Consider the following 25,460-nt stretch of genomic DNA (forward strand, 5'->3'; position numbering starts at 1 on the left):
CCCAGGCGCCCCTGCACTAGGCATTTAAAGCTATGGGAGCTTGGGCAAATTTCTGAACCTCCCAGAGCTTCAGCCTCTGCTACAAGAGTTTTCTTAACCATCACAGAGTGATAGGATTCTTATTATTACCTTTAGGATAAATTACCTTGCTTACTTCACTATATTGACTATTGTGATTATCAGACAAAACAGGAGTCTGAAAATGCTTAGAACACTGGATATGCCATATAGATCCAGGAGATTATTATTCTAGCATTGAATTGGGACCTTATTGGAGAAAAGATGATATTTTGCTAGTCTTCCATTCTTGTCACTCGTTCCTTCCTTGAAAATTTTCCTTTTATATAACTCATTCAGCTATTCAATAAATACTTACTGAGTGCCTCTGTTATGCCTGATCTTTTTCTAGGTGCTGGGGGCTACAGGGGTGAGTGAAGGAGATGTGGGTCCTGTTCCTGTGGGCCTTACAGACCAGTGATGGTAGAGGGAGTCAGGCAGAGATGGCCAGTCAACAGCAAAGAAAAAGGATATGTGAGAAAGTAAAGCAGGGAGAGGGGAATAGAGAGTACTCAGTGGTGGTGGTAGGAAGCCCACTTTAGGGGGTGGGCAGGTGGGACCTTGTGGAGAAGGGGACATTTTAGCAGAGACCTACATGCCGAGAAGAAGCAAAATCTAAGTGACATCTAGAGAAAGAGCATTCCAGGTAGAAGGAACAGCCAATGCAAGGGCCCCTGGGTGAGAATGAATTGGGTGGGAGTTTCATTAGAAGAGAACTTAGAAGTTGGTCGGTCAACTCTATAGAAATAGAAAACCCACAGTTCCAACAGACCATAAATCCGGCATCTCAACAAGTTTTTACTAGAGGGGCTTAAAAGTCTCCATGGAACTGAAGGAGTGAAATACCCCGCCAGCTCTAATCAGGAACAGGGTGCCCACCTGTAGCTGCTGCTTGTCTGTCGGAACAGTGACTGTGGGATTGGAAAGGCCCAGGACTTGGAGGGAGAAGACCTAGATTCAAGTCTTGTGACCCTTGGGTCCTTAGTACCTTCCTCTCAAAGTTGGGGATGACACCACTGATCTTACAGGTAGGGTAAGGATTAAACGAGTGACTGAGCACATCATAAATGACAACGTGCTGTGTGAGGACTGAGTATCTTTGTTGAGGGAAACTTTGATATCAGAGTGCCAAGAGGTATTGGTCTCACTGTGGCACAGTTGTGTCACTGAGGCCCTGGGCTGTACACATCCAGCTGGGGGACATGTTTCTCTGCTGTCTCAACACAGTGAATGTATTTCTCCATCAGGATTGGTTCACTGTTCTCCTGGTACAGTGTCTTTCCTGTTTCTCTTCTGCATGTTCCATCCTTCCTGGTGGGCTTCATAGTTCAGGATGTTTCCAGTGAAGCCTTTTCCACATTGCTATCTCCCTCTTCTCGTCAAGGCCCACAGATTAGCACTAATCACATGTGGTTTTGTGTATCTTCACTGTTTCTTTTGCCTGCCTGGCTAGATCATAAACTACTTGAGAATAAGAACTGTTTTTAATTTTCTTTCCATTCCTCCATAGTATTTAGCACAATGTAAATTATAGGAGCCGGTATGTATTGAGGTGCCTGTTGAATTAAAATGCTCAAAAGTGATCTTAATGAAACCGGTTTACTTTCTCCATTCAGTTAAGGTCCACCTATAATTTTTACCCACTTGCAAGTTCCTTGATCCCGCTGTTAAACATGACTTCTCTTTGGCATGACTAGACGTCGAAAGAATTATAATGCCTTGTTCTTTAGCCCCCAGGTTTCCCCAGATGCCAAGTAAACATTCCTTTTCCTGCCTGAAGATCATCTGTGAAAACCTTGGCCATGGCATCAGTATCAGAACCTATTACGTTCAGAGAGTTCTGCCCCTTGTACTATCTCCTCAATGCCATTCCCACAAAGGTCCAGAAGGGTTTCCGCTCTATTGTGGTCTACCTCACAGCTCTCGATACCAATGGGGACTACATTGCAGTGGGCAGCAGCATCGGCATGCTCTACCTGTACTGCAGACACTTCAACCAGATGAAAAAGTACAACTTTGAGGTGAGTCTTGCTTTTCTTTATTCCTTAGCATGCAGGCATCATGGCTAACATTTAACATGCTTGTGTGTTCTAGCATGGGATAATTTACTTCTGATTTGGCCTTAGTATCTCACCCCAACAATACTTAAAACCATCTTTAATTGAAGTGGAATGTAACTAAAAACATTTTTTTTTAACTTTTTTTCCCTGCCTCCAAAAATCTACCATCACTTTATTTATTTTTTTGTTTATATTTACTTTTTTTTTTAAGATTTTATTTATTTATTTGACACAGAGAGACACAGAGAGAGAGGCAACACAAGCAGGGGGAGTGGGAGAGGGAGAAACAGGCTTCCTGCTGAGCAGGGAGCCCGATGTGGGACTTGATCCCAGGACCCGGGAATCATGACCTGAGCTGAAGGCAGACGCTTAACGACTGAGCCACCCAGGCGCCCCTACCATCACTTTGGAGAACATTTTAGTGGTTAACATGTAATAGAAAACTTTGGAAGTAGGTATTTTCTTCTATATATTTTGTTTCTCAAAGTACCTTGACCGACTTAGTTAAATAATCTCTAGTTTTTCTGCTGAAATTATTATAAAAGAAGGATTAGTATCGATATTGGTTAACTACTAGAACAGGTGCATCTTAAATTAGATCACTTCTGTAGAACACTGCCATTGGGATCCCAAGTAACCTCTGTTCTCTGTTGGTTGACTTCAGGCATGGCATGTCTGTATTGTAGATACTGGTAGGCACCAAATATTGTTGGACCATCATCGAGTTCACCCACTTAGTCAATATCTGTGGTTTATTGAGTACGTGGCTTTTGTGAGAAACTCAAAGGTGGCAGAACTGTGGCTCCCTCCCTCATGGCCTTGTGGGGCTCTACTCTGTCTGCGGTTAGTAGGCTTTTACAGACTAAGACAAGGCTTTTGTGTTTAAGTCAAATGCTTACAAACATCTGTATTTTAATAAATATTCAACTTATTAAAGTTTTAATTTAAAAAGTTAGTTTTTCTTGGTGCACCTGGGTGGCTCAGTCAGTTAAGTGTCTGACTCCTGACTTCGGCTCAGGTCATGATCCCAGGGTCGTGAGATCGAGCCCCCACATAGGGCTCCATGCAGGGCATGGAGACTGCTTAAGATTCTCTCTCTCTCTCCTCTGCCCCTTTGTCCTACTCACGCGGATGCACATGCATGCTCTCTCTGTTAAAAAGAGTTTTTCTTAAGCTTTTATACTCAATTTAAAATAACAAAAATGGCTAGCATGCATATAGCACTTACTGTATGCCAGGGATTATTCTAAACCTTTACATATATTAACTCATTTCATCCTTGCAAAAACTCTATGAGCCAGATACTAGTTTATCATCCTCATTTTACCAGGGAGACAACTGAAGCATAGAGAATTAAGTAACTTACCCAAGTCAGGCATTCAGTAAGTGGTTAGCACCATTGTCTGAACTTGGGCAGTTTGGCTCTAGAGTTTATGTTAATATTCTTGTATAAAAACTATGGCCATTTCTTTTCTTTGGTTAATAGCTCATGGATTTGACTAATTAAATTCTCCAAACATTTAAGACCATTTCATAGTTAATCTTTGAAAATACAGTTATGAATTAATATATCTGAAATTTCTCAAATACTTCAAACAGTTAACAAGGAAGACTTATGAATCTGTCAGCAAACCCATAACAGGATAAACCAAAGAAAGCCCTACCCAGATACATCATAATTAAATTGTTAAAAACAAAGGAAAATATTAAAAGTAGCCACAGAAAAATGACACATTACTTGTAGGGAACAATGATTTGAATGACTGCAGATTTTTCCTCAGAAAGCATGGAGGCTAGAAGACAGTGGTATAACATTTTTAAAGCACTGAAAGAAAAGACTTGTCAATTTAGAATTCTTTACCTAGTGAAAATATCTATCAGGAAAGAAGGTGAGATAAAAATATTCTCAGCTAAGGGGATTTGTTACCAGGAGGCCTGCTCCAAAATAATTGTGTCAGGAAGTTCTGTAGACAAAAGGGAAATGATACCAGAAGGAGACTTGGAACATTAGTAATGAAGGAAGAGTAATAGTAAATATCTGGATAAATAGAATAGGCTATTTCCTCTTGAGTTCTTTAAAATAATTTGACAGCAAAAATTATAACATTGTCTGTAATATAAGAGGGGAGAGTAAGGGAACTATATAGTGATAAGTTTTCTACATTCTACCTGAAGAGGTAAAATGTTGAGTCTAAATAGATTTTGAAAAGTTAAATACATAAAATTGTAATACCTAGAGCAACCACTAAGAAACCCTGTGCAACATGGTATAGTAAAAATTACTATAAACAAAATGGAATTTTTAAAAAATGTTCAAACAACTCACAGGAAAACAAAAAGGGGAAACAGAAGAAGGAAAAACAAAAGGAACAAATGGAAAATGATAGACCTAATTAAAACACAGCAATAATTATATTAAATGGAAATGATCTGTAAATATCAGTTAAAAGAAATTACTGGAATGGAGAAAAAAGTCATGAACAAACTATATTTTTTCCATAAGAAACTCAATTCAAACTTAACAATATAGGTAGGTAAAAATTAAAAGGATGGAAAAAGAGATATCATGTAAATTCTAATTAAAAGAAAGTCGGGGTGGCTATATTAATGTCATAGTATTTTGAGCAAAGAAATAACCAGGGATAAAGAGAGCCATTACGTAATGGTAAAAGGGCCAGTTTGCCAAGAAGACAACAGCAGTCTTAAATGTGTATGTACCTTAACAACAGAGCTCCACAATATACAAAACAAAAACTGTCATAACTGAAAGGAGAAATAGAGAAATCCATGATTCTAGTTGGAGACTTCCACTCCTCTTTCAGCGGTAGAAGGATTTGACAGAAAATCAACAAGGATTTAGAAGAGCTGAGTGGTGTCATCAGCCGACACCGTCTGATTGACATTTACAGAATGTTCCACTCAACAGCAGCTGAGGATGCGTTCTTTATAAGTGAACATGGAACATTCACTGAGACCATATTCTGGGTCATAAAACACATCTCAGCAAATTCAAATTAGAGCAGACTTTTCAAGTTTTCTCTGTTTTACTTTGTTTTCTCACTTTTTAATTGAAGTACAATTTATATAAAGTATACAAGTCTCAAATATACAACTTGATGAATTAGTGTATGGATATACCTGTGTAATCACCTAGATCGAGATATAGAATGTTTTCAACAGTCCAGTAGACTCCGTTGTATTGGCTCCCAATCAGTACTGCTCTCCCAGGTAGCTACTCTTCTGACCTCTAACACTATAGAGTAGTTTTGCTAGCCCCTTAGGGTTTTTTTTTCCCCCAAGATTTTATTTATTTATTAGGGAGAGAGCACAAGCAGGGGAAGGGGCAGAGGGAGAGGGAGAAGCAGACTCCCCCCCTGAGTGTGGAGCCCGATGTGGGGCTTGATCCCAAGACTCCAAATCATGACCTGAGCCGAAGATAGACATTTAACCAACGGAGCCACCCAGACACCCCAGCCCCTTAGGTTTTAATTCACTATTAGGTAATCTTTGGCATTAAGGTTTAGTGTTGGGGTGTTTGTGTGTGTGTGTGTTCCAGAAAGTATATTTGGATGGAACTGGAATATAGAGCAGGACATGGAGCAGTGTGACTTAAGGCCAGAAAGGTGGACAGGGTCTCCCACCTGATGCTGTAGGCTGGAACCTGCTCCTGGGCAGGGTCAGCTCCGGGACCCTCATGGGCTGTGTGGGGAAGGTGCTAGGTTGCATTACAACCCAGTTCTCTTTTATAAAATACGTGTGTCTCATTTTTTTTTTTTTTTTTAAAGATTTTATTTATTTGAGAGAGAGAATGAGACAGAGAGCATGAGCGGGAGGAGGGTCAGAGGGAGAAGCAGACTCCCTGCCAAGCAGGGAGCCCGATGCGGGACTCGATCCCGGGACTCCAGGATCATGACCTGAGCCGAAGGCAGTCGCTTAACCAACTGAGCCACCCAGGCGCCCCCGTGTGTCTCATTAATCACCAGTTTATTGTCCTTTTTTTTAAAATATAACTATTTTTTTTAATTTCAGCCTCCACACTCAAAAAAACTTAAGGAAACAAGAGTTTAGTGTTCCCCAGAATGAAACTACAATTATACCTAATTGCCTATTTTATAGTTTTACCTGGAATTAGCTTTCTCTTTATCATATGATGAGCCCTATGAGCTTTGAAGGAAAGTGATATGCTAGGACAACCTTCACAGGGATGACCAGAATTTGAGAGAATCTAGTACAAATTCTTGGAACCAGCACACGAAGAGGGGACTCCAGGAAAAATCCCATATATATATTTTAGCTGGTTTTCTCCTACTGAGGGATCAGAAAAAAATGTACTTTACTGGGACCAAAATCCATATTTGAGCAGCCCTGAGTATCAAAAGTGTTTTTCAAGCATCCATTTGGTATAGAATACAAACCTATAATTGTGGAAAATCACAAAGGAAGTACAAAATAAAAATTCTGTTTTGGAAAGAACACAGAATTTGGAGTTAGATTATTAGGGTGTGAAAAGAAAGCTAAATATCTGTATATAAAACATACAGGGAAAGATCTGGGGGAGTACCGCTGAGTATCCATTGATGTGATACTCTCACTCTGTGTGGGGACTGAGAATGGGATAAGCTAAGGGAGGAAGTGTGAAGAAGTATCTTTTTGTTTTCTTTAAATACTGTAGCATTTTTTTGTTAAGAAGAATGTTTTCCTATATTACTTGTGTAAACACAACAACACAAAGATCTGTTCTGAGCTTTGGCTGTCAGTCAATAGCTACATGATCCTAGAGATGGATTAACTAAGTTGTTCTTGTCATTTTTGTCTTCAGAGCTGGTTGGGTCTTAAAATAATTTGGTACAGTTGCCATGTTTTTCAGATAAAGAAGTGGTAAGATTCCTGCTCCAGGCCACAAGGCTGCTTGCCTAACCATTAGGCTCACTTCCTGTGAGAAGGCAGGGCTTCCACAAAAGTCTGGATTTAGAAGACAATAGAAACCAGAATCAGGATCTCTGGAATTTCCAAGTGAAAACTGAGAGATGCATCAACTAGTTTTATTTAGGGGAATATCTAAGATTTTATGGGAAGGTAAATAAAAATAAAAGTTAGCTTACCCTATAATAAACCCAGGTATGGCATGGATGAAAGATCATGTTTTTAAATGAAGTTATGTTTCTAAAGAAGAAAGCAGATCTTATATATGCTAAATACAGTCTGTCATGTGTTTTCAAGAATAATGCTTTTGGAAACCTTTTTTCCTACACAAGTTAGTGGGAGAGGGCAGATGGAGACATCAAAAGTTCTAGCTCGTGCCAGAAGCACTAAGGAAATGTGAGGAGCTAGTAGCAAGTATAAAAATGTTATAAACTTGTTAAATATATGATGTGACATACATAAGAATAGACCAGAAAGATAACTTGACCTGAGCTTCTCATTTTCTGCTTTGAAAGTAATTACATGATCTTTCTTCTTAGCATTCAACGAGTTGTGGAAATTTCATGGATTTGCCCTCAGAACCTTTGCACTAACTACAGCAATGCTAGTTCTTATTTCTGCAACTTATCCACACTTGCTGTCTCTGTGAATTCATTCAGTTTTTCTCCAGTGCTTACTATGTACTAGGCACATTTTAGGTCCTGTAGAGGCAGTGCAGAAAATGGCAGGCAAGGTCCCTGCCTTCAGGGAGCTTAGAGTCTGATGGGGAGCCGGAACGCTGAGGAGGAGACCTCAACACACAGACTAACAAGAAGGGAGAAGCCTGAGGGGAAAACAAACCAGAGAGGGGGTGAGGAGTGCCAGCAGGAGTGGTTGCAGTTTTAAATAGGAAGTTCAGGGAAGGGCTCACTGAGCAGGTGACAGCTGAACGGAGACTCGAAGACAGTGAGCAGCACACCATGCTGATAACATCTGGGGTAGAGTACTCCAGGTGGAAAGAGGGAGCGGCCTGAACACGGGAACATGTCTGCAGTGTTTTCTAGTTGGAAAACTCATGCTTCAGAATGGTTTGAAAGTTTCATTGACTTTTACCTGGTATATATATATATATATTTAAAGATTTTATTTATTTATTTGACAGAGAGATACAGCGAGCGAGAGAGAGCACAAGCAGGGGGAGTGGGAGAGGGAGAAGCAGACTCCCCGCTGAGCAGGGAGCCCGACCTGGGGCTTGATCCCAGGACCCCGGGATCATGACCTGAGCTGAAGGCAGACACTTAACGACTGAGCCACCCAGGCGCCCCTACCTGGTATATTTTTTAAAGTGATGCAGAAATGAGAGTTTTTGTCTCACCGCATCAGCCAAAAGTGCATTTGCCTCATGGCTTCCCTTGTCATTCCCTATGGAAGTAACGCTTAGGATCCCATGATCTAAATTCTGGCATGTCCGTAGCATTACAGTATAGGGTTTCACTGGTGTACATCTCAGCACAGATTGCTTCAGTTGATTGGCTAATGGTAATTTAAAATTGTATTTGCAATTTAATAAGTCAAGAAGAGTGAAGATACTAGTGGAAAAAGAACAAGATGGGAGAAGTTGCTCTACCATGTTAGCAAGACTTATAAACCTTCAGTAATTAAGCCGAATGTGGTTATTAGCACAAGAATAGTTATGGAAGTCAGTGGAACAGAATAGAGAAGCCAGAAAATCCACATATACATAACTCATAAACACTTGAGTTTTTGCAAAGGTGATATTACAGAATTTTTTAGTAAATGGTGTGGGACATTTAGATACGAGTATTTGGGGAAAAGTGAAACTTGATCCTTACCTCACTTCATATACTTCTTTTGTCTTAGCACTTTAACTGTGTTGTACCTTCGTCTCAACTGCTGAGACTTCTACTGGCTAATTGTTTCCTTTATAGGTAATCTGCCCCTATCTCTCTCTAAGATCTTCTCTAGTGGTAGAGTCCCAGGCCCTAGGGACTTCCTTCAAGTCCAGTGGATGTTCCCTAGTCCAGTTTGTCCAATGGAGTAAAGGAAATTATTCCAGAAAAGCAGGGTTTTTAACTTTTAGATCATTAAACAGTTACATAATTATTTAAACTGTGGTTCTTTGTTAGTAAAAGAGGGATAAAAATGAAACAGTTCTTAGGAATTTAATGAATTCATATCTTACCTGAGTCTTTTTAAATATTTCTAAGTATTTCATATCTATTAGCTATTTGATATGCTAGCAGTTTCGAGTAAAGGTTAAGCTGTGGCATATCAAAAGAAGCTCATAAAGAAAGCCTTGTCAGACTTCACAGCTCCCAAGAGCTTACTCACAAAGAACACTTCCCCTCCATGCAGTTTTGTCTTGTGTATAACGGGAAAACTGCCTGCCAAGGAGTCTAAAGAGGAAACTGGTGGTCCTCTGACAAGTGACTTGGGCTTGGGGTGTTCCTGTCGGCTTGGCCGCAGCTTGCTTAAACTGCACTGCAGCTGGAGATTAGCCTTTGCAACCGCCCTTCCTTCCCTCTCTCCATCTCGGGTTGTGGACCTGCCTTGTGAGCTGACAGTTCTTCTGCTTCTTCCAGCTGTCTCCCCCTTTCCCTCACAGGTGTTTCCCCAAACAAAGGCCTCACATGCCTACTTCCACCATCGCATCCTGCTCTTTGGTGGTAACAAACTAGTGCAACAGTGTAGTCCAGTCTCGGGACTCCTGTAGCCTGCTTCTGTTGGTCACTATGAGAGGAGAGTTGAATTCTCTGATAGAAATTTTGCATTTGTCTTTCTCATCAGTTCTGGCCATTTCTGCTTCACATATTTTTTTTTAATTGTGGTAAATTATACAGAATGTAAAATTTCCATTTTTCCATTTTTAAATGTATAGTTCAGTGGTATTAAATACATTCAAGTTATTGTGTTGTCTCATGAATTTTTATTATTATTATTATTATTATTACTATTTTTAGAGAGAAGAAGAGGGAGTGAGAGAATCCCAAGCAGGCTCCACACCTAGCACGGAGCCTGACGCGGGGCTCAATCTCACGATTCTGAGATCATGACCTGAGCCAAAATCAAGAGTCAGATGCTTAACTGACTGAGCCGCCAGGTGCCCCCCGCCCCTTATTTTTTAAGAGAGAGAGAGAGAGTGTTTCATGCATTTTTAAAGCTCTATTATTAGGTATCTATACATTTAGGATTGTTCTGTCTTATTAAATAGATCCTTTTATCACTACAAAATGTCTCTTTTTATCTTTGGTAATATTCCTCCTCTACTTTGTCTGGTGTTCATATAGCCTCTCCTATTTTCTCACAATCAGAGTTTGCATGATATATCTTTTTCCATTCTTACCTTTAGTTTATCTGTGCCTTTATATCCAAAGTGCATTTCTTGAAAATAGCATAAGATCAGGTCTTACTTTTTTATTCAGTATGACAATCTACCTTTTTTTTTTTTAAAGTCAGCTCTACACCCAATGTGGGGCTTGAACTCATGACCCCAAGATCAAGAGTTGCATGCTCCACCAACTGAGCCAGCCAGGCACCCTGACAATCTCTACCTTCTATTATACCAAATTTAGGCCATTTATATTGAGTGTAATTATTAATATGGTTGGGCTTAAGTCACAGTTCCTCAACCTGACACTATTGACATTTTGGTCAGGTGGTGCTGTCCTGTGTATTGTAGGATGTGGAGCAGCACCCCTGCTTTCTCCCTACTAGATGGCAATAGTATCAGCCAAGTTGCAACAACCTCCAGACATTATCAAATGTCCCATGGCAGGGTGGGGGACAAAATTGTCCCCAATTAAGAACCATTAGTTAAGTCTACCATCTTGGTAATTGTTTTCTGCTTATGCCACCTATTCTTTATATCTTGTTGTTTTTTCTTTTCCTACCATCTTTTGGACTAATTATTTTTTCGTAGTTCTATTTTATGTCCCCTATGGCTTATTAGGCCCTACCTGTTTTATTTATTTATTTATTTATTTATTTATTTTTTAAAAAGATTATTTATTTATTTATTTGACAGAGAGAGAGACAGCGAGAGAAGGAACACAAGCAGGGGGAGTGGGAGAGGGAGAAGCAGGCTTCCTGCTGAGCAGGGAGCCGGATGCAGGGCTCGATCCCAGGACCCTGGGATCATGACCTGAGCCAAAGGCAGACGCTTAATGACTGAGCCACCCTGGCGCCCCCATCTGTTTTATTTTTCAGTAGTTTTTCTAGGATTTACATTTGTCCATCTACACTCAAATAATATTATATAACTTCCCAAAGATAGAAGAACTATGCAACAATTTATTTTCCTTTCAGATTTTTTGTTGCTGGCACAGAAATACAACTGATTTATGTACATTTCACTTATATCCTGTTTTATAGATTTCTTGGGGTTTTCTACATAGGTAATCACTTCTGCCTGTGAAGAAAGTGTTTTACTTCATTGTTTCTGATGTGCATGCCTTTCAGTTTTTTACTTGATTTACTGTCCTGGTTATAGGACCTCCAGAATAATGTCCACAGTGAGAACAGATGTCTTTGCCGTGTGTACACTCGTTAGGTATAGATTCCTCAGAGATGCTTTTTATTCCTACTTTTTTCTTTTCTTTTTTTTTTAAGATTTTTTTATTTATTGGGGCACCTGGGTGGTTCAGTCATTAAGCGTCTGCCTTCGGCTCAGGTCATGATCCCAGGGTCCTGGGATCGAGCCCTGCATCAGGCTCCCTGCTCCAAGGGAAGCCTGCTTCTCCCTCTCCCACTCCCCCTGCTTGTGTTCCCTCTCTCGCTGTGTCTCTCTCTGTCAAATAAATAAATAAAAATATTATTTATTTTTTGACAGAGAGAGAGCACAAGCAGGGGGAGCAACAGAGGGAGAGGGAGAAGCAGACTCCCCGCTGAGCAAGGAACCCGATGCAGGGCTCGATCCCAGGACCCTGGGATCATGACCTGAGCCGAAGGCAGTCACCCAACCAACTGAGCCACCCAGGCGCCCCTCTACTTATTGCTCTTCATAGTTTTCTGAGAGTTTTTATCATGAATGAGCATTGAAGCTTGTCAAGTACTTTTTTTTTTTTTGAAGATTTTATTTATTTGACAGAGAGAGACATAGCGAGAGAGGGAACACAAGCAGGGGGAGCGGGAGAGGGAGAAGCAGGCTCCCCGCTGAGGAGGGAGCCAGATGCGGGGCTCGATCCCAGGACGTTGGGACCATGACCTGAGCCGAAGGCAGACGCTTAATGACTGAGCCACCCAGGCACCCCGCTTGTCAAATACTTTTTCTGAATCTGTTGAGATAACATGATTTTCTTCTTTATTCTGTTAATATGGCATATTATATGTATTGAGTTTGATTATTAATTCAGCTGTGCATTACTTCTGTAAACCGCACTCTGTTGTGATGTAGTATCCTTTTTAAAAATCTTGCTGTATTCATCTCAGTAATATTTTATTATGGTCATTTGGTATCTGTATTCATGAGGGATATTGGTCTATAGTTTTCTTATGATGTCTGCGCTTTCTCATCATACATATAAGTGTCTTGTACTCTTGATTTTTTTTGTTTGTCTAAATGTCTCTATGTCTCTAAGTTGTTTAGACAGGCATATATTCAAAGCTAACAGTTTTCCTGTCTTAGCATTTTGAAGATGATCTTCCATTGTCTCCTGGACTCCATTGTTTCTGTTGAGAAGTTTTGTTCTCTTTTGTTTTGTTAAAGATTTTATCTTTAAGCAATCTCTCTACCCAATGTAGGGCTCGAACTCAAAACCCTGAGATCAAGAGTTGCATGCTGAGCCAGCCAGGTGCCCTGAGAAGTTTGTTTTTTAATATTCATATGTGGTCATTTGCCTTTTTGTCTGATATTAATACCATCTCATGGTCTTTGAGGTTTTACTGTTTCACTACACAGTGTGTTTAGTGTATTTCTTTCCATTAATCTTTTTTAAGGCTTGTGCTCCTGAGGATTGAATTTTCATCAATTCTAGGCAACTTCTAGCCGTTATCTCTGAAGATGTTGCCTCCTATTTATTCCCTTTTCTTCAGGCGTCCCAATTAGATGTAGTTTGGACCTTTGTATCTGTCCTCCAGGACTCTGCTCTTTCATATTTTTTATCTTTTCCTCTTTCTTGCACAGATCTATTATCTAGTTCAATAATTTTCTTTCAGCTGTGACTAATCTGCTATTTAATCACCACTAAGGTTTTAAATTCTTTTGATTCTTTTTCATTTCTGATAGTAGCTTACTATTACGTTTTAATTTCCTTTTGTATTTCTTTAAAATTTTAAGCATATTTCTTTTATGTTCTGGGTCTCTTCAGTCTAAATGTAATACTTGGGCGGGGGCAAAGGGTTGTCCAATTCTGTTATTGCTTTTTTTAGTTGATTCTTCTTCATGGGGCCTTTTTCCCTATGGTAGTTTCTAATTAGGAGCTCTGCGGCTGGTCCCAATATGTGTGAATGCTGAGGGACCTGGGTCAAGACTGTGTCCCACAGATGGGGTTTATACTCACTCTGCCAGGCCCCTTGGACTGCTGCTAACATCGAAGCACTTCACATCGACTGCTGGCATGGAGCCCCTTTGGAGTGGAAAAGGAAAATAAATTCAAACTCTGATGCTAAACAGGACAGGCTTGGGATGGCAGATTCTTGAGGAACATTTTTCTTTTTTAGTCACTCCAGTCAGTGTCTGAGAGAAGACAGAGTTGCCAGCAAATTGATTTTTCCCTAGTTTACACTTTCACTGAGGGTTAGATTTTCAGGGGTTCTTCAGGGGCTTTTGCAGGGGATATCAGTTCCAGCCCCCCACTCATCTGGCCTGAAGCCTCATCCTCATTAGCCCTGCTCAGCTCAGGAAACCGAGGCTCTTGGTGTTGACCATATAGTCCTAGGGTGGCCCATAGCTTCAGGGTTTGACAATATTTTGACAATATTCTTTTTGTGTTTGGCCCCCGTAGATTTTTACTTTCTAGAGATCAGCTATGCATTTTTTTTAAAGGTTTTATTTATTTATTTGAGAGAGAAAGAGCATGAGAGAGGGGAGGGTCAGAAGGAGAAGCAGACTCCCCACTGAGCAGGGAGCCCGATGCGGGACTCGATCCTGGGATTCCAGGCTCATGACCTGAGCCGAAGGTGGTCGCTTAACCAACTGAGCCACTCAGGCACCATAAAGGATGTTTTATGGGGGCTTCTGGGTGGCTCACTTGGTTAAGTATCTGACTCTTGGTTTTGGCTCAGGTCATGATCTTGGGGTTGCGGGATCGAGCCCCATGGGCTCCACGCTCAGCATGGAGTCTGCTTGGGATTCTCTCTCTCCCTCTCCCCCTTCCTCCCACTCATGTGCATGTGAGCACACACACATTTTCTCTCTCTCTCTCAAATAAATGAATAAAATCTTTTTTTTTTTTTTTAAGTTATTTTATACATCTTACTCAGCATTTCTAGGTGTTTGGAGGGGACTGTTTTCCAGAATAGCTAGACTTATACTGTAGGCAGTTGAAGCCTCATGTTTTGCGTCTATCAGAAGCTAAGTATTGATAATCTGATTCTTGGGATGTTTTGGTTCTTAAGAACCATACATTTATTAACGATTATATTATATAACATTAACTCAAAACGTTGGTTTATTAAAAAGCATGTGTACAAGCACCACACATAGGTATTCAGGCTTTCTGCCCATCTGAGTAATGATTTTTATTTTGAAGCCATTCGTTCAGAAAAATTACACAGCTATTTTGAATTTGTCTTACAACATGGCAAGATCTCCAGTAAGGGATTTTGATTCCTGATGTGGTAGCAGTTTTTATAATTACAAATTCCCAGGGTGCTGTTCTCTTCAACATCCTGCTGCCATATCAAGACTACCTGTGTCTAAAACATGTTCTGTCACCGTCTTCCCTCAGAGTGGCCCCAGTGGATTCTGCTCAAGGAACCATCACTCGTGTTTCCCACACTGCAGATGATAAAGTCCTTTTATTCCCCTTCCTCTCCACAAGCCTCCAAACGTTCCATCTGCGGGCCTGTGGATTCACCCTCAGAGAGCGCGGAGAGCAGCAAGGCAGGGCAGAGCCCCTGGAGAGAGTCATACTTGAATGTGAATCCTCTCGACTCCTCTAGCTGTGTGTCCTTAGACAAACCACTCACCTTTGGAAAATGAGGAAACCCCAGCACGTCCCCTCACGGTTGTTTGAGGAATCAAGGAGATAATGCATGTAAAGTGCTTAACAAGGTGTCTGGCGCAGGGGAACACTCAGTAAAGGGGAGTTGCTGTGCTCTTTTCCTCGTTGCTGTCATCATGCCAACCAGGTCTTGACAGAGTCTTCTTTCTTCATTGGCTTTGTGCTCATTCATTTTGCCACTTCTCCAGACTAGGCACATAGTACCTCTGGCCTGAACTACCGCGGAAGGCTCCCGGCTGGTCACACTTCCTCCTCCTTCTGTGCTGTGCCTGATTGGGGTTATCAGAAACACCTCTGATGGATACACTGGCAAAGTCAGGAATCTTCCAGGGCTCCCCTTTGCCTTCCTGTAGCTTAAGATCCAAATCCCTTACCTCCATCACAATCTCTGATCAGATATATTTATAGCCCATGAGAATACCCTGGAAGCTGTGAAGTACCAGATGAAAGTGAGTACAGTCATCACCACCCCCACTGACTGTAGGCGGCTTTTCATGTGCGTGGCTCACTGCCACAGCTCAGCTTTAGGAGGGCGGGACTGCGACCTACTTTAGGTTATATTACCATAGCAGCTGACTCAGTATCCTGAATGTGGAGGGTATGCTTCCACACTTGACAGATTGATTACCATCTAAATTACTGCATCAAAATGTAGGGATCAAAGTAGTTTATTGGAGATCTTGCCATATGTCTTAGCAAGGTCAAATGGTTGTGTTAATTTTTCTGAATGAATGGTTTCACTCAATGGGCGGGAAGCCTGAATATCTGTGTGCAATGCTTGTATGTGTGCTTTTCTTTTTTTTTTTTTTAAGATTTTATTTATTTGAGAGAGAAATAGAGAGAGAGAATGAGCAGGGGGCAGGGAGAGGGAGAAGCAGTCTCCTCACCAAGCAGGGAGCCCGACGGGCTGATCCCAGAGATCATGACCTGAGCCAAAGGCAGACGCCCAACCAACTAAGCCACCCAGGTTCCCCTGTACATGTGCTTTTTAATAAACCAGTGTATGAAGCTTGAGTTAGTGTTATTTAATTTGATTACTGATCTAAGAACAAATCCGTTTACAAAGCACTTTCAGATGCATCGTCTCCTTGATCCTCGTGGCAAGCCTGCATGGCAGACAGACCATGGACTACAGTGGTTGAGTGGCTTGTCCAAGTTGAAAGAGAAGGAAGCAGAGCTTGGGTCTGGGATAGCTCTTCTTACTCCAGTCTCCTGTCTCCAAGCTTCTTATCACGCTCTCGTTAAGAGCTCAGAATATTGATACTTGATTGATGAGCATTTCCTTCATTAGAAATGTGTTTTTTATTTTGTCATTTCAAGATGAAGGACCTAGAAGAAAAAAGGAGGGTTCTAACAGATGTAATTGTTTTTCTGAGTTGCATACATTTTCAATCAGGGCTTTGTAGAGGCTGCAGCCTGATGCGGCTTCTGCCTCCAGGGGTAATGTTTACATTCCAGAAGCTAGCCTTGTCTTGAACGTTTGCTCTTTTAGGGGAAAACTGAACCCATCACGGTGGTAAAGCTGCTGAGCTGCTTCGATGACCTTGTGGCTGTGGGCACCGCCTCCGGGAGGGTTGCTGTCTTTCAGCTTGTATCCTCGCTGCCAGGGAGAAATAAACAAGTAAGTACTAGTCACTTTGGCATTTCTTAACTTCTTGGCAAATTCCTCGTGGATCTTCAAATGAGAAATCCTCATCAGCCTGGAAAATACATGCTTAGAAAAACTTCACCCTGTGCTCTTAATCGGATAACATTTTGGTTCTTGGTAGGACACTTGGCAGAAAGCACGTTTGGGTAATTTAGATTGTGCCTAATATTTTCTGGCTGCCCTCTGTCAGTTTTAAAGAGAAATAGCCAGAGGGAACCTTGAACAGGGTTTTGTGTAGAAAACAAGGTTGGGAAAACCAGCTCCTCCACGATTAGGAGGGCCTATGTACCCCCGTGCCCACAGAGCCCCGTCTCACAGTGTCTGTTCCTTTCTTTCCTTGCGCTCATGTTTACCGGTTATTCCCAGCTTCGGAGATTTGATGTCACCGGTATTCACAAAAATAGCATAACAGCTCTGGCTTGGAGCCCCAATGGAATGAAATTGTTCTCTGGAGATGACAAAGGGAAAATTGTCTATTCTTCTCTGGATCTAGACCAGGTAAGATTATTTCCAGAAATATTTTTGGCCTTATATTTGGAGAAATTATATCCATAATTACATTTTAGTCGGTCAGTTTGTATTCTCAATCATTGTCCCTTTATAATCTCATTATTGTTGGTAACGTTATCCCTCAAGGACTTCTCTAACGTCTTCTGAGCTTCTACTTCTGTGACTAAAGGGTTGGCCTTTGTTTGCACTGGCCCCTTCCTTCACAGTGTTCATTGTCCTGTTGTCTCCCACTGCTCCTTCGAACAGAAGCCATTGTCACTCCTCGCTCCTTAAAGGGTTTGTAGGAACCATGCAAAGCCTTTCATAATCATAACTGTTAACAGAGGTCAGTGCTTTCAGGGGGCAGAGAGCTCGCCCCAGTTAAACCTTGCCTCTCGCGTGGGAGGGAGTGGGCTGAGGAAGAGGAGGTTTGGTGGCAGCCCGGTGCCCAGCCGCCACCTTTGTGTTTGTTGCTTTGTTTACTCCTCACAACAGCGCCCTGAGTTACGTGTGCTCTTCCTCCGTCAGTAGATGAAAAACCCAAGGCTCAGTGACCCCGTCACTAGCCTGGGGTCACAGCGAACACCTGGCAGAACCCAGCTTCAAACAGGCTCTGCTCCAAAGCCCGCACCTTTTCCATCGCACGTGTGGCTCTGTGCAGTCCTGTGCTTTGCTGGGTCACAAGTCTGCCCAGCTAGACTGAACATCTTGGTGGCACGAGCCTTTCATTTTCTTATGTGTAGCCTTCATTCCTCGTGTGTAGTAGGAATTCAGCAATTACTAGCCAAGTGGCTTTTAGTCCCTCTGATCCACGACTGACCTATTACAAGTTCTCTCCAGCGGTAGTCCTCAAAGTTTTTGGTCTCAGGACCTCTCTGCACTCTTAAAAGGAGGATCCCAAAGAGCTTCTGTTTGTATGGGTTATAGCTACTAAGTGTACCATGGTAGAAATTAAAACTGAGAAATTTTAAAATATTTATTTTATTTTGAAATAAACCTATTACTAGAAATAACATTTTTATGAAAATAACTATTTTCGAAACAAGTGAAAAGAAAGACACTGCTTTACATTTTTGCAAATCTCTTTAATGGCTGGCTTGTTGGAGGACAGCTGCATTCTGCATAAACTGTTACAAATACATTGTTTTGGGAGGGGGGAAGATGGCGGAGGAGTAGGGGACCCTATTTCAACTGGTCCCCGGAATTGAGCTGGATATCTACCAGACCACTCCGAGCACCCACGAAACCAGCCTGAGATGTAAGAAGATCTGGATCTCTACAAACAGAATATCGCAGGCAGTTGGTTTCAGGTACGAAGCGGGGAGCTGTGATTCCGCGGGCAGATATTGGAGGATAAATGTCAGCGGGAGGGTGCCTGGCCGTGGGGATCCTACACTGCCGGTGAGCGACAGCCTCGCGCGCTGCGGACGGGCACAGACTCGCAGACCGGTAGCGGCGGGGAAAGGACTCTAGGGCAGCCCCCCGGGGCGGAAACCCAGAGCAGGTCCCCTGGGCGAACCGGGAGTGGCTGGCGGTTTTAGAAGCACAAAGGGCAGAGACAGAAGCACAAAGGGCAGAGACGTGCCCCGACCTGGAGGCAGGACTGGGAGTGCTGCGGAGGGGCGCACAACCCAGGACACTGCAGTTTATAGCAGCACGGACAGAAACAGAGACAGTGTGGCCTGGAGAGCTCACTGAAGAACAGACTGCGATCTCTCTGCTCTGAGGCAGAGGGTTGAAAATGGTCTCTTCTGCTCTGACTCGCAGAAGAGATGCGGAAAGCCGCCAGGGAAAGCCGCCAGAGAACAAAAGCCCCAAAAACTGATTCCCCTCTGAGCCCATCCCCCACCACAGGGGGGCAGGGCATCTCCGCCCAAACAGGGTTGCCTGAGTAACAGCGTGGCAGGCCCCTCCCACAGAAGACAGGCTGGGAAAACAAGAGGCCAGCAACCCTAAGGTCCCAAGAAAACAGGTGCATCTTGCTTGGGTTCTGGTCAATAATTTGGACTCTATACATTCCCTCAAACATCCATCAACAGAATGACTAGGAGGAGGAGCCCCCAAAATAGAAAAGACTCAGAGATTATGACTTATGCTGCAGATTTACAAGTGGATGCAGATATAACCAAGATGTCGGAGATGGAATTCAGGCTAGGAATTGTGAAGACAATGGCTAGAATGGAGAAATCAATTAATGGCAACATAGAGTCTCAAAGGGCAGAAATGAAAGGTGAATTGGCAGAACTTAAAGATGCTATCAGTGAGATCCAATCCAATCTAGATAATCTAACAGCTAGGGTAACTGAGGCAGAAGAGCGAATAAGCGACTTGGAAGACAATATAATAGATAAAAAGGGAAAAGAGGAGGCCAGGGAAAAACAACTCAGAATCCATGAAAATAGAATCAGAGAAATAAGTGACACCATGAAGCATTCCAATGTTAGAATAATTGGAATCCCGGAGGGAGTGGAGAGAGAGAGAGGACTAGAAGATGTATTTGAGCAAATCGTAGCTGAGAACTTCCCTAATCTGGGGAATGAAACAAACATTCGCGTCCTAGAGGCAGAGACGACCCCTCCCAAGATCAAGGAAAACAGGCCAACACCCCGGCATGTAATAGTAAAACTTGCAAATCTTAGAACCAAGGAAACCATCTTAAGGGCAGTTGGGGGAAGAGATTCCTTACGTACAGAGGGAGGAACATCAGAATAATGTCAGACCTATCCACAGAGACCTGGCAAGCCAGAAAGGCCTGGCAAGACATATTCAGGGTACTAAATGAGAAGAACATGCAGCCAAGAATACTTTATCCAGCAAGGCTTTTATTTAGAATGGATGGGGAGGGACGCCTGGGTGGCTCAGTCGGTTAAGCATCTGCCTTCGGCTCAGGTCATGATCTCAGGGTCTTGGGATCGAGTCCCGCATCGGGCTCCCTGCTCACCAGGGAGTCTGTTTCTCCCTCTGTCTCTTCCCCCTGCTCATGCTCTCTCTCTCAAATAAATAAATAAAATCTTTAAAAAAAAAAAAAAATAGAATGGATGGGGAGATGCAGAGCTTCCACGACTGGCAGAAGCTGAAAGAATATGTGACCATTAAGCCGGCCCTGCAAGAGATATTAAGGGGGGTTCTATAAAAGGAGAAAGACCCCAAGAGTGATATACAACAGAAATTTACAGGGACAATCTATAAAAACAACATCTTCACAGGGAACATGACAATTAATTCATATCTTTCAGTAATCACTCTCAACGTGAATGGCCTAAACGCTCCCATAAAACGGCACAGGGTTGCAGATTGGATAAAAAGATAGGACCCATCCATATCTTTTTACAAGCTGTCTACAAGAGACTCATTTTGAACCTAAAGATACATCCAGACTGAAAGTGAAGGGATGGAGATCCATCTTCCATGCCAGCGGACCTCAAAAGAAAGCTGGGGTAGCAATTCTTATCAGACAAATTAGATTTTAAACTAAAGTCTGTAATTAGAGACACAGAAGGACACTATATCATTCTTAAAGGGTCTATCCAAAAAGAAGATCTAACAATTGTAAATATCTATGCCCCCAACATGGGAGCAGCCATCTACACAAGCCAACTGCTAACCAAAATAAAGAGTCATATTGATAACAATACGTTAATTGTAGCAGACCTCAATACTCCACTCTCAGCAATGGACAGATCATCTAAGCAGAAAATCAACAAGGAAACAAGAGCTTTGATACATTGGACCAGATGGTCCTCATAGATATTTATAGAACATTCCACCCTAAAACAACAGAATACTCATTCTTCTCAAGCGCACATGGAACTTTCTCCAGAGTAGACCACATACTGGGTCACAAATCAGGTCTCAACCGATACCAAAAGATTGAGATTATTCCCTGCATATTCTCAGACCACAATGCTCTAAAACTGGAACTCAATCACAAGAAAAAATTTGGCAGAAATTCAAACACTTGGAAGCTAAAGACCACTCTGCTCAAAAGTCAACCAGGGTCAACCAGGAAATCAAAGAAGAACTTAAACAATTGGGCGCCTGGGTGGCTCAGTTGGTTGAGCAACTGCCTTCGGCTCAGGTCATGATCCTGGAGTCCCTGGATCGAGTCCCGCATCGGGCTCCCTGCTCGGCAGGGAGTCTGCTTCTCCCTCTGACCCTCCCCCCTCTCATGTGCTTGCTCTCTCATTCTCTCTCTCTCAAATAAATAAATAAAAAAATCTTTAAAAAAAAAAAAAAAAAGAACTTAAACAATTCATGGAAATCAATGAGAACGAAAACACATCGGTCCAAAACCTATGGGATACTGCAAAGGCAGTCCTAAGGGGGAAATACATAGCCATCCAAGCCTCACTCAAAAGAAAAGAAAAATCCCGAATTCACCAACTAACTCTACACCTTAAAGAACTAGAGAAAAAGCAACAAATGATGCCTAAGCCATGCATTAGAAGAGAAATAATTAAAATTAGAGCAGAAATCAATGAATTAGAAACCAGAAACACAGTAGAGCAGATCAACGAAACTAGAAGTTGGTTCTTTGAAAGAATTAATAAGATCGATAAACCACTGGCCAGACTTATCCAAAAGAAAAGAGAAAGGACCCAAATTAATAAAATTATGAATGAAAGGGGAGAGATCACGACTAACACCAAGGAAATAGAAACAATTATTAGAAATTATTATCAACAACTATATGCCAATAAACTGAGCAATCTGGATGAAATGGAGGCCTTCCTGGAAACCTATAAGCTGCCAAGACTGAAACAGGAAGAAATTGACAACCTGAATAGGCCAATAACCAGTAACGACATTGAAGTAGTGATCAAAAACCTCTCAAAAAACAGGAGTCCAGGGCCTGATGGATTCCCTGGGGAATTCTACCAAACATTCAAAGAAGAAACAATACCTATTCTACTGAAGCTGTTTCAAAAAATAGAAGGAAAACTTCCAAACTCATTCTATGAGGCCAGCATTACCTTAATCCCCAAACCAGGCAAAGACCCCATCAGAAAGGAGAATTTCAGACCAATATCCCTGATGAATATGGATTCCAAAATCCTAAAATCCTAGCTAATAGGATCCAACAATACATTAAAAGGATCATCCACCATGACCAAGTGGGATTTATCCCGGGGATGCAAGGGTGGTTCAACGTTCGCAAATCAATCAGTGTGATAGAACACATTAATAAGAGGAGGGAGAAGAACCATATGGTCCTCTCAATTGATGCAGAAAAAACATTTGACAAAATACAACATCCTTTCCTGATTAAAACTCTTCAGAGTATAGGGATAGAGGGAACATTCCTCAAGTTCATAAAATCCATCTATGAAAAACCCACAGCGAATATCATCCTCAATGGGGAAAAGCTGAGAGCCTTTCCCTTAAGATCAGGAACACGTCAAGGATGCCCACTCTCACCACTATTGTTCAACATAGTACTAGAAGTCCTAGCAACAGCAATCAGACAACAAAAAGAAATAAAAGGTATTCAGATTGGCAAAGAAGAGGTCAGACTCTCTCTTTTCACAGACGACATGATACTTTATGTGGAAAACCCAAAACACTCCACCCCCAAATTACTAGAACTCATACAGCAATTCAGTAATGTGGCAGGATACAAAATCAATGCACAGAAATCAGTTGCTTTCTTATACACTAACAACACAACTGTAGAAAGAGAAATTAGAGAAACGATTCCATTTACAATAGCACCAAAAACCATAAGATACCTCGGAATAAACCTAACCAAAGAGGTAAAGGATCTATACTCTAGGAACTACAAAACACTCATGAAAGAAATTGAAGAAGACACAAAAAGATGGAAAAATATTCCATGCTCATGGATCGGAAGAATAAACATTGTTAAAATGTCTATGCTACCCAGAGCAATTTATACCTTTAATGCCATCCCGATCAAAATTCCAATAACATTTTTCAAAGTGCTGGAACAAACAATCCTAAAATTTGTATGGAATCAGAAAAGACCCCGAATCGCCAAGGAAATGTTGAAAAAGAAAAACAAAGCTGGGGGCATCACGTTGCCCGATTTCAAGCTATATTACAAAGCTGTGATCACCAAGACAGCATGGTACTGGCACAAAAACAGACATATAGACCAATGGAACAGAATAGAGAACCCAGATATGGACCCTTAATTCTATGGTCAAATAATCTTTGACAAAGCAGGAAAAAACATGCAATGGAAAAAAGACAGTCTCTTCAATAAATGGTGCTGGGAAAATTGGACAGCCACATGAAGAAGAATGAAACTCGACCATTCTCTAACACCATTCACAAAGATAAACTCAAAGTGGATGAAAGACCTCAATGTGAGACAGGAATCCATCAAAATCCTAGAGGAGAACATAGGCAGTAACCTCTTTGACATCACCCACAGCAACTTCTTTCAAGATACATCTCCAAAAGCTAGTGAAACAAAAGCAAAAATGAACTTCTGGGACTTCATCAAGATAAAAAGCTTCTGCACAGCAAAGGAAACAGTCAACAAAACAAAGAGGCAACTCACAGAATGGGAGAAGATATTTGCAGATGACACTACAGATAAAGGGCTGGTATCCAAGATCTAGAAAGAACTTCTCAAACTCAACACCCAAAAAACAAATGATCAAGTCAAAAAGTGGGCAGAAGATATGAAAAGACACTTCTCTGAAGAAGACATACAAATGGCTAACAGACACATGAAAAAATGTTCATCATCATTAGCCATCAGGGAAATCCAAATCAAAACCACATTGAGATACCACCTTACACCAGTTAGAATGGCAAAAATGGACAGGGAAAGAAACAACAAATGTTGGAGAGGTTGTGGAGAAAGGGGAACACTCTTACACTGTTGGTGGGAATGCAAGTTGGTACAGCCACTTTGGAAAACAGTGTTGGAGGTTCCTCAAAAATTTAAAAATAGAGCTACCCTATGACCCAGCAATTGCACTACTGGGTATTTACCCCAAAGACACAGATGTAGTGAAAAGAAGGGCCATATGCACCCCAATGTTCATAGCAGCAGTGTCCGCAATAGCCAGACTGTGGAAAGAGCCAAGATGCCCTTCAGCAGATGAATGGATAAAGAAGATGTGGTCCATATATACAATGGAATATTACTCAGCCATCAGAAAGGATGAATACCCAACTTTTACATCAACATGGATGGGACTGGAGGAGATTATGCTAAGTGAAGTCAGTCAAGCAGAGAAAGTCAATTATCATATGGTTTCACTTATTTGTGGAACATAAGGAATAGCATGGAGGACATTAGGAGAAGGAAGGGAAAAATTAGGGGGGGGGAATTGGAGGGAGAGATGAACCATGAGAGACTATGGACTCTGAGAAACAAACAGGGTTTTAGAGGGAAGGGGGAGGGGGGATTGGTTAGCCCGGTGATGGGTATTAAGGAGGGCACGTACTGCATGGAGCACTGGGTGTTATACGAAAACAATGGATCATGGATCACCACATCAAAAACCAGTGATGTGTATTGTATGGTGACTAACATAACATAATAAAATTTAAAAAAAAATACATTGTTTTGGTTGGAGTATATAAAGAAAAATCTGGCCTCCACAGACCTGTAGTTGGAAACGGGACAAGCATTGTAATAGCCTCTTTAGAGAATTGTGGATATTCTTCATTAATCTTATCCCCCAACTGACGGATGGTGGTTTCTTTAAAGGTCAGTTGTAACTGGGAAGCTAAAACCATATGGATGGATTTCTGTACTCTTAACAGTAAAATCCAGTGGTCTGTCTTGCACTTTGAATGGCTCTTTGATACACGCGTGATTTTGTAATATCATGTGTTGGTCACTTGGAAAATACTGATCTACTGAGTGATGCAGATCTTTTCAAATGTTGACACAATTATATAATATCAAAGAACACATCTTTGTTAATATCACCATCATTCCGGTGAGAAAAGTCTTTAGCTACTGGGAATTGCTCAAGGTCACAAGGGTCGATACAAGTTTTCAGTTCTAATCCTCATTTGAAAACTGGAAATTTAATATCAGCAACAAACACGATTCCTTGTTTTTACCGAAGTGACAGGTCACTTTGTTACATCTGAGAAAATGTCTGCCAAATACCCATATTTGAATAATTAGAG

General features: G+C 41.6%; 1 protein-coding gene across 4 annotated transcripts in view; it reads left to right on the top strand.

The window, feature by feature from the left end:
• TECPR2 (tectonin beta-propeller repeat containing 2) overlaps nucleotides 1–25,460 on the top strand; it is a 106,733-nt gene that overhangs the window by 9,722 nt on the left and 71,551 nt on the right. For all 4 annotated transcript variants that reach the window (XM_078054239.1, XM_078054242.1, XM_078054241.1 and 1 more), the window contains exons 2-4: nucleotides 1,788–2,078; nucleotides 16,695–16,823; nucleotides 17,217–17,348. In XM_078054239.1, coding sequence (XP_077910365.1) covers nucleotides 1,860–2,078; nucleotides 16,695–16,823; nucleotides 17,217–17,348 — 480 coding nt within the window. In that variant the 5' untranslated portion in view covers nucleotides 1,788–1,859. The remainder of the gene's footprint in view (nucleotides 1–1,787; nucleotides 2,079–16,694; nucleotides 16,824–17,216; nucleotides 17,349–25,460) is intronic.

This window comes from Halichoerus grypus, chromosome 8, assembly GCF_964656455.1.
Source record: "Halichoerus grypus chromosome 8, mHalGry1.hap1.1, whole genome shotgun sequence".
Classification (NCBI taxonomy): Eukaryota; Metazoa; Chordata; class Mammalia; order Carnivora; family Phocidae; genus Halichoerus; species Halichoerus grypus.